The sequence below is a fragment of the Petaurus breviceps genome, unplaced genomic scaffold, assembly GCF_028583685.1.
Source record: "Petaurus breviceps papuanus isolate PSGF00001 unplaced genomic scaffold, PetGlider_PUasm1.0 174, whole genome shotgun sequence".
Lineage (NCBI taxonomy): Eukaryota > Metazoa > Chordata > Mammalia > Diprotodontia > Petauridae > Petaurus > Petaurus breviceps.
The window spans coordinates 75,226,199-75,240,332 of record NW_027185761.1 but is presented as its reverse complement, the minus strand read 5'-3'; the positions used below and the strand labels follow the sequence as shown (position 1 = coordinate 75,240,332).

Below are 14,134 nucleotides of genomic sequence, written 5' to 3'. Positions count from 1 at the left end.
ATATATCAAATATATACTTTTAAAAGTCATGTTAAAGGAACTTCCCTCAATTCATATATGGGGGGGTGGGGTGTTACAACAATGACTGGCCTTCTCTGCTTCTAGTGATTTGATCATAGACAGAGCTAGAGTTGACCCCCAGGGGCTCCCAAGTCTAACACCCCCCATTTTATGGACAAGGGAACAGGCCAGAGAAGTGAATGATTTATCCAAGGTCAATAGGCAATAAGTAACAGAGCCAGAATTGGCCTGAGGTCCACATTCTTTCCACGATCCCCTCAGCTTTACTTTTCTCTCGGTTCTATGACTGACCGCACTGTCTGCTCTCAGCTCTTCCCCACTTCCCTCTGAGATTGCGCTCCATTTACAGTTAATACAAACAACGCTCCCCAGCAATTACATGGGGCTTTAAGGTTATTATCTCCTTTGATCCTTACAACAACCCAGGGAGGTAGGAGCTCATATTATTCTCATTTTACAGCTGAAGAAACTGAGGCGGGGAGGGTAAGGGACCCATCCAAGGTCACACATCTGACTCTGGATTTGAACTTGTCTTCCTGACTCCAAGCACAGCTGCCAGTGTGTCTATCCTGTAGGTGCCCAATTAATCTCATGTCGTCTCCCTCATTAAAATATGGGCTCCCTGAAGACAAGGAACGTTTGACCTTTTTATATTCCTAGCATTTATTAGCACGGTGCCTGGCATACAGTAGGTGCTTAATAAGAACTTGGAGACTTGCTGACTTCTTGGTCATCAGAAGGAATGGGGTGTGTGTTGCTGCATTTGATTTTCGAGTTCTTTTACCGCTGTTTTGGAGGCACAGCTGGCCTCGGTCAGGAAGACAAGTGTTGACTGTGACACCACTTCGGGCAGAGCCGGTGCCCACCTGCCATGACCCAGGGAGGTTCCCAATGGGGGAACTTCACGATATTGAGAAAATGCCGAGTCTGGACTAAATAATTTAATGATATTTGTCTATGATTTTCTCATTCAGTCTGAGCCTTGTCATTTGTGGTGTCAAAATGGGCAGCCTGGGCCCCATCTCTGCTGACATCTAGCCTGCACAGTCCAGGGCTGGCTGGGCTTTCAGAGCAGGAACAGAATGCCCTTGGGATTCTGTCTTTGGCTTTGTCTCTTCTTGGGTCAGCGGCTGCTGGAATTCTCCTTCAGACAGTGGCTTCCTCCTGGTCAGTCTCCAGTTCTCACTGGGTTACTTCAGTTAAATGCGTGACTTTGTGAAGTAGCCATTGCTTAGCTTTACAATTCTGTCACTGACTGAGTGGTGTATAGGGAGGGATCATGGTTGGGGCTTCTTTTGCCCTGTTGTGATCTTGCTTTGTTTTTTTCAAACTTTGTTCATTTGAGTTTAAACCTTTAAAAACTGGAGTTGTTATTAATTTATTTATTTAGATAGATAGATAGAATGGCAGACAGACAGACAGGTAAATAAATAGATAAATAGACAGATAGAGTATTTGTTAAGTAAACCCAAGGAATATAAATGAAAACAGAAAGGAAGATAGTCACTGACGTCAAGGAACCTATGTTGGATAGAAGGTGAGCCCAGTGTGCAGAGTGTCGGGCTGTGGCATAGAGGCCTGGGTCCAGGCAAGCTAAGGTGAAGACTGGCTTACCCCAGATTCTGACGGGGTGAGGGAGACGATGAGAGTGATTGCTGTGATGCAGGCAGGCAGCCCGGTGTGCAATGAGGGTGGGAAAAATCGTCCCTACTGCCGTCACTGGGAAAAAATCCTCATCTTATTTATTGATTTGGGGCCTTTTTCATCTTCAGACACATCAATTTGGATATTTGGATTTGGGATATTTTCCTTCTTCCTTTTATCTGTTGGGATCGCACTTCATTCCTTAGCAAAGGGAGGAGTCAACTCAATTCCTTCCCCTTCTCATTAACTTAGATTGCCCCATTGCCCTACAGCTGGGTTCTGGCTGCAGTCCAGAGAGTCTGATGAAGAGGGCTTGGATTACCCTTATCTTTGCTTTAATCAGCTGGGCGCTTTTAAAAAAATAAGTAATGTCCTCTTACCCCTTTGACTGACTGAGATCCGTTACTGATTCACTTTCTTGGATTAGAATCCTTAAATCCGGGCAAACAATCATCAGTTTTCATATGTATCTTCTTTGTGTACCTGAGGGGAAAAGGGATATCATTTCCCCATTGAATTCTCTCTATATGACTATTCATGAATGAATGAAAAAAAAAAAAACATGCTTCTAGGGATACAAAAACTAAAACAAATAGAAATATGGCTAAAACCTGAGCCTAGATATGGCATCTAGGTGGGAGTTCTGGGAACTTTTAAAAGGGTCTTTGCCTTTGTATTCTCACTGCCAAACCTAGTGCCTTGTATTCAGTAAGTGTCTAATACATGTCTGTTGAAGTGAAATTAATTGAATTCAGTTCTATAATCTCTGTCTCTTTCCCTCTGCCTCTCTGTCTCTGTCTCTCTTTGTATCTCTCTCTACCACTCTCTCTTGCTTCATGGTCTAGTAGGAGAGAATTAATGTCCAGTTAGGAGGGCTTTAGGTAAAGATCTCTCCTGTGATCCTCGGCTGCTCAGTAACCAGGAATGAGTCACTCATAACCTCTCCAATCCGGGCTCTATACTATATCTGTAAAATGGGAGTGATGGTGTTTGTACCTAAAACAAAACTAGGACTATTGGCAGAATCCAAGGAGATTGTAACAAGGAGCCTCTTAGCCTTATCTTTTGGTTGAATTTATTAGGGTCTGATAGTGAGGTGTTAACCTTTCCTACTGTCATCCTTCTCCCTTATCTCCTCTTCTGATTCTTGGAGCTGCCTGTTCTGCTGCAGACCTCTTAGGTGCTCACAGATTTTAAATGCATAGACTCTCATTTTAAAATTCAGCATTTAAAAAATTCTGCTTATCTCTCTCAGTGCTTTCTGATTAAAATGAGACTTTGCCCAGAATTGATTCCTTAGCTTGCTGTGGATAACAGCAATATCATAACATTTAAACAAACTTTTCAAGCTGAGCATCAATCTTTCTGCATTGCAGGTGCTTCCTGTAAGCAATAGATTATAGGATCCTGTTTGTTCCCTTCTTGACTAACTAATTTTCTTATCAAGGAGTTCAGTTTATTAATATGTTTCGATACAATGGTTCATTTGGTCTTTTTCCCACCATCCTTTCTTAAATTATTGTTTAATTTACCAATATGGAATGCCATCTTTCTTACTGTGAGAATCCGTAGCTAACATAGATAAAGTACTAGGGGCGATCAGGTGGCACAGCGAGTAAGAGCACCGGCCCCTGTGTCAGGATGACCTGGATCAAATCCAGGCTCAGACACTCAGCACCACACCCAGAAATAACTGGCCGTGTAACCTTGAGCAAGTTACTTAACCCCGATTGCTTTAAAAACAAAAACCAAAAAACAGATAAAGTACTTTGCATGCTTTGAAGTACTCTAGAAGTGGGCTCTGTGCTGGTCAGTTCTAATCACTAGTTATTCATAGAAACTTCACCAAACTCATGTGGTTTGAGAGGTCCAGGGACCCCCAAAGACTGGAGCGCTGGACAGAGTCATCTGGAAAGAATTCACAGACTCAAGCTTTCTCCAAGGCAAGGTGGCAAAGGTTTATTGCTATGCCAGTATGGTGGGCAGAGCTCCTTAGGGATCTTGCAGCTTAATGAGAATGATGCTAAAGCTGATATAGGAAAAGCAGTGGATTATCTGGCAGATTTGCTGATTAGGTGATAACTTACAACCTCAGTCACTGGTCATTCACCACTGGAAACCAGGGGAAGGGTTTCTCAGGGTGTGTTTTTGGTCTGCTTTGAGAGTGTTTATAGCTAGACCTCTGGACTGTATATGATAATTTTGGGAATCAATACATGATAATTCTGTGGTTACAAGATAGTCCTGTTTTTACAAGAGAATTTCCTCAAAGGTCAGTTTATTCTTGTGAGGGGGAATGGGAGTTTGTCTTACTGGGGCCCACTCATAAGTTATTGTGAGGCCTAGTGTCCTTGGACTGGGGAGAAAACTGTCAGGGATAGTGTTCTGAAGGCAGGGAGAAATGTGATCTTGGAATTGGGATCCAAGCACCCCATCAAAAACACCTGCACGTGATCCTTATGAAGGAAGCCCTGACCAAATCTTCTTTTCTGAATAGCTCCTTGAGCAAAGATAAGGGCTTGGGGATCACTCTTTCTCTTTTCCACCCTTTTTTTTTCTCTTTTTTTAGTCTGTTGTGTACTGGGAATAGTCTCCACTGCTTTTGGCTGGTGCTTCATCTGATCAGAAAAGTGTGAATTGTTTCAAGTCCTTCTTGTTTGGGCTTAGCCTGGCTGGTTTTCCAAAGTCCTTTGTGTCTCTCTGGAAAGATGCTTCCTCTTGATAATTCTGGATTTAAGGCTCTGCTTCCTAATTTTGTGCATTAGATTCCAATTAATCCAAATGCTCTGCTTCTCTTGAATCTGTCTTTGGCAATTCCCCCATCTGATAGTGGGCCTGAAGGGAGGGAGGCTTAGCACATAGAGTAGGTGCTTAATAAATGTTCGTTAGCGGCTAGCTACTAACTCCGATGGTGTCCCTTGGCATGCTGTTTCAGCCTTCTTGCAGCTGGTGAGATATTTTTTTCTGTTGCTGCAGTGTTCCTATCTGACTGCTGTGTCTAGGAGACTCAGCTCTAAGTTTTTCAGGACTGAGTTTCACGGATTCCCTCTGTTCCTAGGTTGCCACTTGTTTTCAATCATTCTCACATTTTTCTTGGATGATTTTCTGGAATTCGGTACTTGGATTTTTCTCTCTAACTTTTCCAGGATGCCAGTGATCTTGAGGCTGCTGTATCTTGACCCGCCCTCTAGGTCTGTCACTTGGGATCTACATCATTTTCCATCCTCTTTTTGGAAATGGTCTTTCTGCCTTATTTCAGTTGTTTCCCTCCCCCTCTGAATGTGCTTTGCTTCTGTTGAACTTTTCAAATTTTCGATTAGATTCTCCTTAGCCTTCATATCATTAATTTCCCTTACTGCTGTCCTTTGAAATCCTGTTACACTGTTCCTGATTTGTTAATGGCTATTTATCCTGGAATATCCAGAGGTTCCCCACTGAACAGGCTACCTACCAGCTGACCCTGTTTGGAGTTAAGGCTTTTCCCTCCTTCGAATGTTAACCCCTCTGGGGAAGGGGGAATACAGGCAGGCCCTTGTTAGTCATTAATACCTTAATGAGGATTAACCTCTCTCCTGGGACAGCTGTTTGTCTCAAAAGTGGGTCCAAAGTTGTCTTCAAAGAACTGGAGCCCAGACCTGTCTTGGGAGGGGCCTTGAGAAGGTCTGGGGAGGAGCTCCTGGGGCCCAAAGTCAGACAGATCACTCTTATTTTACTAAGGGAGGCCTCTGGCTCTCTGTCCCCTTTTAGAACTTGGGAAATGTATTAGGAAGCTGGGTCACAGAGAAGAGAGAAGCTGGAGAGTGGGAGGGAGCAGGATGGGAGAGGACAGCCGCAGGACTGGAGTCAGGCACAATCCCCCATGTCCCCCAAGGGCAGGAAGAGCAGGGATAGAGGGAAGGCCGGGGGAGGCACCAGTCTGGAGTCTCCTTCCTTCCCTGGGGAGGGGGGAGGATTAGAGGCCATCTGGGAGGGAGGTTTCTCTATCTCAGGGCCACTGAAGAAGCTAGAAGAGTTGTCCCTGCCTCTGGTGCCTGGGTCTGAGAGGCAGGAGGGGAGGCTGGGGAAGGGCCTTCAGGGCTGTCGGCCGCCTGGCCCCTCCTCGAACCCCCATCTCTGGGCTCCCCAGGTGTGGCGGATCGAGGACTTGCACAAGAAGCCTGTTGATCCCAAGAAGTATGGGCAGTTCTACGGGGGCGACTGCTATCTGGTCCTCTACACCTACCAGAAGTCTGGGCGGGCCCAGTACATCATCTACATGTGGCAGGTGAGGCTGCCCGAATGGCGGGCACCCATCCCTGGCCCCTTCCCCTTGTGCCAGCCATGCCAGAGCCCAGGAGGTTGGGAGCAAGGGCTGCAGGTCAGAGCCCCATGACGGTGGGGAAACCAAGAGAGCGAGGGTGTCCTGGGGTCCTCAGGGTGTGTGTATGTGTGTATCTGAGTATATGGGGGTGTCTATGGGTGTGTGTGTATGCATGTGTGTTTATGACTGTGTGTATGGGTGTGAGTATGGGTGTGTGTCTGTGTGTATGGGTGTGTGTATGAGTGTGCAGATGGGTATGTATGTGAGTGTGTTTATGCCAGCATGTGCATGCGTGTGCATGTGTGTCTGGGTACTTGTGCGTGTGTGTGCATGCATGTGTGGGTATGTGTGCTCATGTATGTGAGTGTGTGTGCATGCGTGTGTGGGTACATTGCTTGTGTGTGAGTGCATGTGCATGTGCATGTGCGTGTGTGGTATGTACATGCATGTGTGGGCACACGTGCTCGTGTGTGCTCCTGGGGGGGCATGACTGAAGTCTCTCCCACACGGAGCCTCATTTGGTCCTCAGGAGAATGGAGGAGGCAGGTACCCCATCTTCTCATCCCCATTTCACAGATTAGGAAGTTCAGGCTCAGACAGGTTGACTTGCCCAGAGTCAGCTGGACATGCAAACTGGAGGCCCGATGCTCATCCCATTGTGTTTGAGACAGTGAAAATCATGCTGCTCTTAGAGTCAGATCTGAGTTCAAATCCCACCTCAGCCTGCACCTAGATATATGACCTTGGACAAGTCACATCACCTCTTTGCTACTCCCTTTAAAGGCCTATGAGTAAAGTGCTTTGACAGCCTTAAAGAACAATGGAGAGGGGAGTTCTTATTAGTATTAAAATTAGGGAACCATCTGGGTCATGGGCTGTGGAAGGAATACTCCTTCTAATCAGGAAAGGGCAGAGAAAGGGGCCATCTCTGTCTTGAAGGGCCAGGGAGGCTTCTGTGGCAGAGCTGGGTCCTACAGGATGGGAGGGGGAACTGGCCCAAGAAGAGGGCATTGCAGGCAGGGGCACCAGACTGAGCAAGGATGTGGAAGGGCAGGGGACAGTGAACAGATCAGCCTGGCTGAAGCACATACTGGCAGAGAGGAGGCTGAGAAGAGGAGGCTAAGGGGGGGCCTCTTGAGTGCCAGGGTGAAGAGGCAGCTGGGGAGAGGTCAAGCAGCTTATAAGAGGTCACAGGCACTGGGCTGGTAGGGCTGGAATGTTTAGGACATGAGCAAACCAAAAAAAGTAGAAAAGAGATGTGATAAATAGTTTAGATCAGAAAAAGAGGGGAAGGAGAGGGCTCCTAGGGGAGGGGAGGCTGGATCAGAGATGGGATGGGGAGACTGTTACTGAAGGCTACCAGCCCTAGGTCACGTGGCAGGCATCCCCAAGCCCACCAGCCTAGGCTGATGCCTCCTCCCTGCCCTCGGCCCTGGGCATCAGCCCACTGTGACCCCTCTCTTCCTGCCCTGCCTCCTCTTCTCGGGACCAGGCACCGGGCCACCCTCACCCCTCTCTTTCTATAGGGACGACATGCGTCAGTGGATGAGGTCACGGCTTCCGCTCTCAATGCCATTGAGCTAGAGTACACATACCAGGAGGAACCTGTGCAGGTGTGGGTGACCATGGGCAAGGAGCCTCGGCACTTCCTGGCCATCTTCAAGGGCCGGCTCGTTGTGTTCCAGGTGAGGGCAGAGGGGCTACGCCTCCTGGGAGTACCCTCCACTTTGTCATCTGTCAGATGATGTGTGGGGCAAGGGGCCCTTTGGGAAGACCATGGAGGAGCTGGCCAGCATCCACAGGAGAGCAGCCAGGACAGCACAGGGCCCTGAGGTCAGAGGAGAGAAGAGGATGGCTGGAGCTCCCAGCCTGAGAAGCAAGGGAAGCAAGGCTCTTGTGCTTCCTTAGCAGGAGATCACTAGGCTGGCCGATGATCAGATCACAGTGTCCTAGACTCTGAGCTGGCAGGACCCCAGCGGCCACATAACCCAATCCAGCTCGACCAGCAGACGCTCATTGGTCACGGCCTCTGCTTGCAGCATGGGGGGCTCATGGCCTCCAGTGCTCCTGGCCGCAGCAGAGGCCTTCAGGTGGCGCTTGGATGGCTGTCTGGAGATGCCGCAGAGGCTGGGGCTGATGGAGGCGTTGGCCATTGTTTTCCAGAATGGCACCAGCCGGGATGGCCGAGCCGACCCCGAGCCAGCCATCCGACTCTTCCAGGTGAGGGGCACAGATAAGTATAACACCAAGACTACTGAAGTGCCCGCCCGAGCCTCGTCCCTCAATTCCAATGATGTTTTCCTGCTCGCCACCGGACAGATCTGCTACCTCTGGTGTGGAAAGGTAGGCGAGCCCTCCTGTAGCCCTGGAGTGGGCTGGGGTGCAGGGGCCAGGGGGAATGGAGCAGGTGGGGGGGGCGGCATCCTGACCTGGAAGGCTGATTTCAGGCCATTCCCCCAGGATTTGGCTAGCCAGTGCAGCACAAATCCAGTCCTGTCCAGTTCCACATCTGCTTCTTTCTAGGGTGGGCTTCCCAGGTCTAGTGACTTCCCTGCCTCAGCCCTGGGTGACCTCCCCTACCCACTTTCAGGGCAGTTGGCAAAGCCAAGGACACGGTCATTCCCTCCCTTCTCTTCCTTGATGACACTCAGACACTCGTTGCCTTTTGGCATCTTTCTCCAGCTGCTCTAGGGTTCCCTTCTCTCTGCCCCCTGTGCAAGTGGCCTTCCCTTTCCCTCTTCCTGCTCTCCCCTCTGTGCCACTCCACTCCCCTCCTTTCCCTTCTCCTCCCTTCCTTTTCCCTCCCCCAGTCTGAACATCAGCCCCTGGGTGTGAATGTATTCCCAGTTCCACTGCATTCCAATGTTGAGCTCCTTGTGGGCTGAGCAGGCTGTAAGGGAAGAGTGTGGTGGGGTGGAGTGGGGCTACTACAGGGACCCAGGGCTGGGGACAGAAGCAGGTGGCTCCCTCTTGGTCCCCTCCAGGGCTGCAGCGGAGATGAGAGAGAGATGGCTCGCCTCGTGGCCGACGTCATCTCTCAGAAGGACAAGCAGACGGTGTCAGAGGGGCAGGAGCCCCCCAGCTTCTGGGAGGCACTGGGGGGCCGAGCCCCGTATGCCAGTGATAAGAGGTAGAAGAAAGTGGGAATGGGAAGAGGGAGAGGAGAGTCCAGCATCCCGGAATTCCCGGGTCAAAGGCCTTCTCAGCCCCACAAGGGCTTTCCTAGGCAATGCCTTGTTTGATTGACACTAGTCTTGTACAGTGACAGAATCAGTTACTGATTCTGTTACCGATGAGGAAACAGAGCCCAGAAAAGTTCAGTGCCTTGCCTGGAGCTCACACATGAAGCCTAGAATGGAGCCCAGGTCTCCTGATCTCCAGGTCTGGGTCTCTGGACGTGGCCTGAACCAGCCAATCACATCGACTCTGTCATCCATAAAGACCTCCTCGGCTCTCCCAGCCTTGGTGGGAGGGAAGAGAGAGAAGAGGAAGAAGGATAAGCAGTGGCAGGAGTCCCCCACCCAGCCTCCCATTCAGTCAACAGGCCTTTCCATGCCTCAGCCTCGTGCTGGGCTAGCCAGCAGGTGACAGTGAAGGAGCACGGCCCCCATCCTCATGGAAAAGAACAAATAGGGACTGTATGTGAGCAAGCACAAGGCGGTCTCTTCAGTGGCAGCCCACAGGGTGGGCCGGGCCAGGGAGAGCAGAGAAGGCTTGGGGAGAGACCTGGCTTCAGGAAGGGGCCAGTGTGCGTGCTATCCAGAAACAAGGTGGGACTTGGGCTTCACAGGAGCTGAAGGGCTATAGGAATGGGGAGACTGAGACAAGATTCTGGAGGGCCTTGAATTCCAGGCTGCTGAGCCTGAGAGCAGTGGGAGCCATTCACGAGAGTGGGACAGGGGAGTGACCAGCCAGGTCTGTAGTTTAGAAGGATGATGGCCCTGAGGGTAGGAACACAAAAATGTTGATCCAGCTGTGGTCACTTCACTGTTTGGGTCTCTGTGCCTCCCTCTATGAACTAGGGGCTGGGGGGGGGGGTTCCTACGGCTTCCCCTTCTGGCCTTCTGTTCAGAGAGGCGATAGAGTGAGCAGAGAAGGGACTGGCAAAGGGGAGAGCAGCTGCCCTGGCCAGTGCCCAGCTTGCCCATCCCCCATGCTCAGGCTAAAGGGAAGGAGTGATTCCTTTCCATCTGAAAGAAGGAGGATTGCAAAGGGTCCTCAGGTCTGGCCTCTCCGAGTCCCTGCAGAGAGCATCTGCCTTCCCAGAGATGAGGCTGGGCCCACTCCCCTAGGACCCCTCGGAGCTCCTAGCTCACCTTCCAATGGCAGCCCGTGAGCCAATGAGATTTCCTCTATGGCATATATAGCGATCCTTGCTTGGTCGCATCTCTTGGGGAGACCAAGGGAGGCCTGCAGTGAAGGCCGATGGGGACCTAGAGTAGAGGCTGGCTCGGAGCAAGCCAGGGTTAACCTAGGAGGGCTTCCTGGAGGGGGAGCCAAGTTTAGAATTGAGTTTGGAAGAAAAGGGTCAGGCATGGAATTAGCAGAAGGAAGTGAGGATGGGGGCAAGGCCAGCAGAGCCACACTTAAGGGTGTGTCTACATGGCTTCTCCCTCCTCTCCCGCTGACTGTCTCATGCTCCTGGCACCCCAGACTCCAGGAGAAGATGTCCTGCTACCAGCCCCGCCTATTTGAGTGTTCTGATCAAACCGGCCGATTCTTCATGAGGGAGATCATGTTCTTCGGTCAGGATGACCTGGAAGAGGATGACATCATGTTACTGGACACCTGGGAAGAGGTGCCCTCACCTCCCTTTCTCTCCTCCCTCACCCCCCTCCCTTCCCCCCCCCCCCCCTCCCCTTCCCTTCCCTTCCCTTCCCTCCTCTTCCCTCATCTCCTCCTCTCCCCTCCTTTCTCCTCCCCTCCCCACACTCCCCTCTTTTCCCTTCATCTCCCCTGTCCTCCCCTCCCCTTCCCTTCCCTCCCCTTCCCTCCCCTCTTCCTTCCCTCATCTCCTCTCCCTTTCTCTCCCTTCTCTTCCCTCCCCTCCCCTTCCCTTCCCTCCCCTCCCCATTTCCTCCCCTCTGCCTTCCCTCATCTCCTCCTCTCCCCTCCTTTCTCCTCCCCTCCCCACCCTCCCCTCTTTTCCCTTCATCTCCCCTGCCCTCCCCTCTTCCTTCCCTCATCTCCTCCTCTCCCCTCCCTTCCCCTCCCCTCCCCTCCCCGTCCTTCCCTCCCTTCCCCTCTCCTCTCATTGAAAGTAGTGTGGCATTATGGAAAGATCAACACTTGGCACGTCCACACCGCCCCCCCCCCCGACACCATCAGTAGGAAGGGTATATACACAGGGGAACACAGTGAATGAGCTTGTTGTCGGGATTCCGCCCCCCTCAATCCGCCTACATCTGAAATGCTGCCAGCTGATGGAAGCCTGGGTTGGGGTGTGGAAGGCTGACCCAGCCATGTAAGAATAGTGTCAGAAGCACTAAATGAATGAAATGCTTAGCTCTGAGGATAGAAAAGCCAAAGTGGGCAGTGTCTCCCTCAGGGCACTGACCCAGCCCAAGGGACAGTAGCAGTGAGGGAGGCATGCACTGGCCGAGGAAGTCGCTGGTTGGTGAGGGGAGCCATAGGGCAGTGGGCTGACTCATTCTTCCCAGAAACAGAGTATTGACTCAAGTCTAGTTCTGAGAGCAAGAGATGAAGAGTGAGGATGGTCAGAAAACAGGCTGACTGCCCAGGTGGAGGCAGTGGTCTGAGTGGTCTGGCCAAGGGCTGGCTGGAGAGGGGGGCCCAGGAGCCTATGTTCACAACCTCTGGGCAGGAGCCTCAGAGTGAGCAGGACACAGGCTCCAGAGGCACAGCTCAGAGAGAGCCATGGCAGGGCAGGAGGCAAGAAGCTGTCCAGGGTGGGCAGCTCGGTGGGCGAGAAGCCCAGAGACCTGAGGCTGGCCAGGAGGATGATGACACGGACTTGGCGCTCTGTTTGGCTTTATTGGGGGAAGAGAATAAAGGTCTGTGCAGAATTGCTGCTGGGGGTGACTGGAACTACAATATCCTGGGGATATTAGGGAGAAAAAGCAGAATGAATCAGTCCTGACTTTGCTTCTGTTTTCTCAGCCAAGAGCCCATCCTTGGGGAGGGAGGGGGAGGAGTTCTCAGATGAGCCGTGGGGGGTGCCACTAATGCCAGGCTGAGCTTGGCCTCCTGGCCGGGGCCTTCACCCCTCCCCCAGTCCAGGGGAGCAGCAGTCTTCTTCCGTCTCAGGTGTTCTTGTGGATTGGGAAGCACCCCAACACATATGAGAAGGAATCAGTGGCTATGGCCCGAGAGTACCTGAAGAGACACCCAGCGGGCAGGGACCCGGCCATCCCCATCATTGTGGTCAAGCAGGGCCACGAGCCTCCCACCTTCATTGGCTGGTTCAGTGCTTGGGACCCCTACAAATGGAATGTGAGGCACAGTCAGCCCCTCCCCATCTCTTCTGTCCCATCCCCATCCCTACCTCAGTCCTAACAGCTCCCTCCCCCCCCTCAGAATGGCAGATCCTACCAGGAGCTTAAGAACAGTCTCAGTGATATGTCAGCCATCTCTGAGATGACCATGGTGAGTGACCTGGTCTGGACGGGTTTCATGACCGAGCACAGACTCGGCGACTCTCCCCAAACTGCCCAGTTTGCTGGCCTCAGATCAAGCATTACTTGGTCAGGCCAACTCCCCACCTGGCAAACTGAGGCAGGGGAGCCAGCCAAGGCTCCGGCGTCTGCCCAGGTACCTTCCCCAGGCTCAGGCTGGGTGTGTTTCCCCTCATTTGAGAGAGGCACCGGGGGAGGCAGGGTTGGTCTCTAGGGAGTGAAGGGAAAGGGCATGTCACAGTAGCTCACCCCGTGGGGCGGGCAGGGTGGGAAGAATTTGTCAGCATTTGACAGGTGAGGAAATTGAGGGGCACAGCAGAGCGGGGCAGGGTTTGGTCCAAGACATACTTGACTGGCGAAGGCAAAGGCAGGGCAGCAGGAGCAGCTCCAGCCTCCAGGTGTGGTAATGCCCAGACCCAGTTGAATGCCCTGCCCCTGGCCCCGGGCCCTTCCTCACGTGCCCCAGGTGGCTCAGCTGCTCTTCTCCTGGGGCACAGGAGCTGAACAACATCAGCCTGCTTCAGTGGCAGCCCGGCACCTCAGCAGGGAGTGTCCCCCCTGCCGAGGCCCCCACTGAGGCCCCCAAGCCCCTGAGCAGCAGCTCCAGCTCCAGCTCCAGCCCCAGCAGCAGCTACTACAGCAGCAATAGCAACTATAACAGCGGCGACGTGTCCCTAGTGCCCAAGTGCCCCGTGGCAGCAGCCGCCATGACCACCATGCCTATCCCCCGGGAGCGCTTGATCAACAAAGCTGTGGAGGATCTGCCTGAAGGGCTGGACCCGTCCAGGAAAGAGGTGGGGGCATGGGGGAGGGAGCGTGGGGAGGGGGAGGAAAGGGCGAGGCTCCAGGCATGGTGCACAGCCTGGGCAAAGGTGAGGAGGTGGAAGATGGCACAACTTGTGGCCAGGTGGACGATAGCTCCTAAAGGGATTGACAAGGTCGATGGCTTTGGGAATGTGGCTTTGGGCACCCTCGGCCAGCAGCCAGAAGAGGGCTGTACAGCGCCGGCAGAACTGCCCCCAGAACGTCCGATCAGCAGCACCAGCCGAGCCTGCGCCAACCCGAACCCTCCACACCCTTCTTGCCCCTCCCCCAGTACTATCTTTCAGATGCTGACTTCCAAGACATCTTCGGCAAGTCCAAGGACGAGTTCTACAGCATGGCCAAGTGGAAACAGCAGAGTGAGAAAAAGCAGCACGGCTTGTTTTGAGGCGCGGGCCAGAGCGCTCCCCTGCGTGCCTGCACTCCCTATTCTCTGCGGCCAGGCCCCCCTGAAGCTGCGGGCCAAATGCCCCACCCCCTCCCACTCCTCCAGAACTTCCTGTCCCAGCAGATTGGGGGCCGGTGGGGGCGCTGCTCCCCCCTGGAGTTCGGAGCCAAAGGTGAGGGTGGTCAGTCCTGCCCTGGGGGTGCCCTCTGCAGAGCCAAGACCAAGTGAGCTGTGCTGCCCACTCCCCATGCCCTGAACTCTGCCAATAAAGGCTTGCCACCACTTCCCGGGAGGCCACGAGCCTCCTTTGTTAACCTGAATGGG

The 14,134-nt window shown here is 52.6% G+C and overlaps 1 protein-coding gene across 1 annotated transcript in view; it reads left to right on the top strand.

The window, feature by feature from the left end:
- The window catches only part of VILL (villin like), a 37,936-nt gene extending 23,844 nt beyond the window's left edge, over window positions 1-14,092 (top strand). The window contains exons 10-18 of the mRNA XM_069084587.1: window positions 5,432-5,929; window positions 7,492-7,650; window positions 8,129-8,308; window positions 8,950-9,095; window positions 10,619-10,763; window positions 12,233-12,418; window positions 12,503-12,571; window positions 13,098-13,394; window positions 13,697-14,092. Coding sequence (XP_068940688.1) covers window positions 5,432-5,929; window positions 7,492-7,650; window positions 8,129-8,308; window positions 8,950-9,095; window positions 10,619-10,763; window positions 12,233-12,418; window positions 12,503-12,571; window positions 13,098-13,394; window positions 13,697-13,810 — 1,794 coding nt within the window. The 3' untranslated portion in view covers window positions 13,811-14,092. The remainder of the gene's footprint in view (window positions 1-5,431; window positions 5,930-7,491; window positions 7,651-8,128; window positions 8,309-8,949; window positions 9,096-10,618; window positions 10,764-12,232; window positions 12,419-12,502; window positions 12,572-13,097; window positions 13,395-13,696) is intronic.
- The last annotated feature ends 42 nt before the right edge of the window (window positions 14,093-14,134 follow it).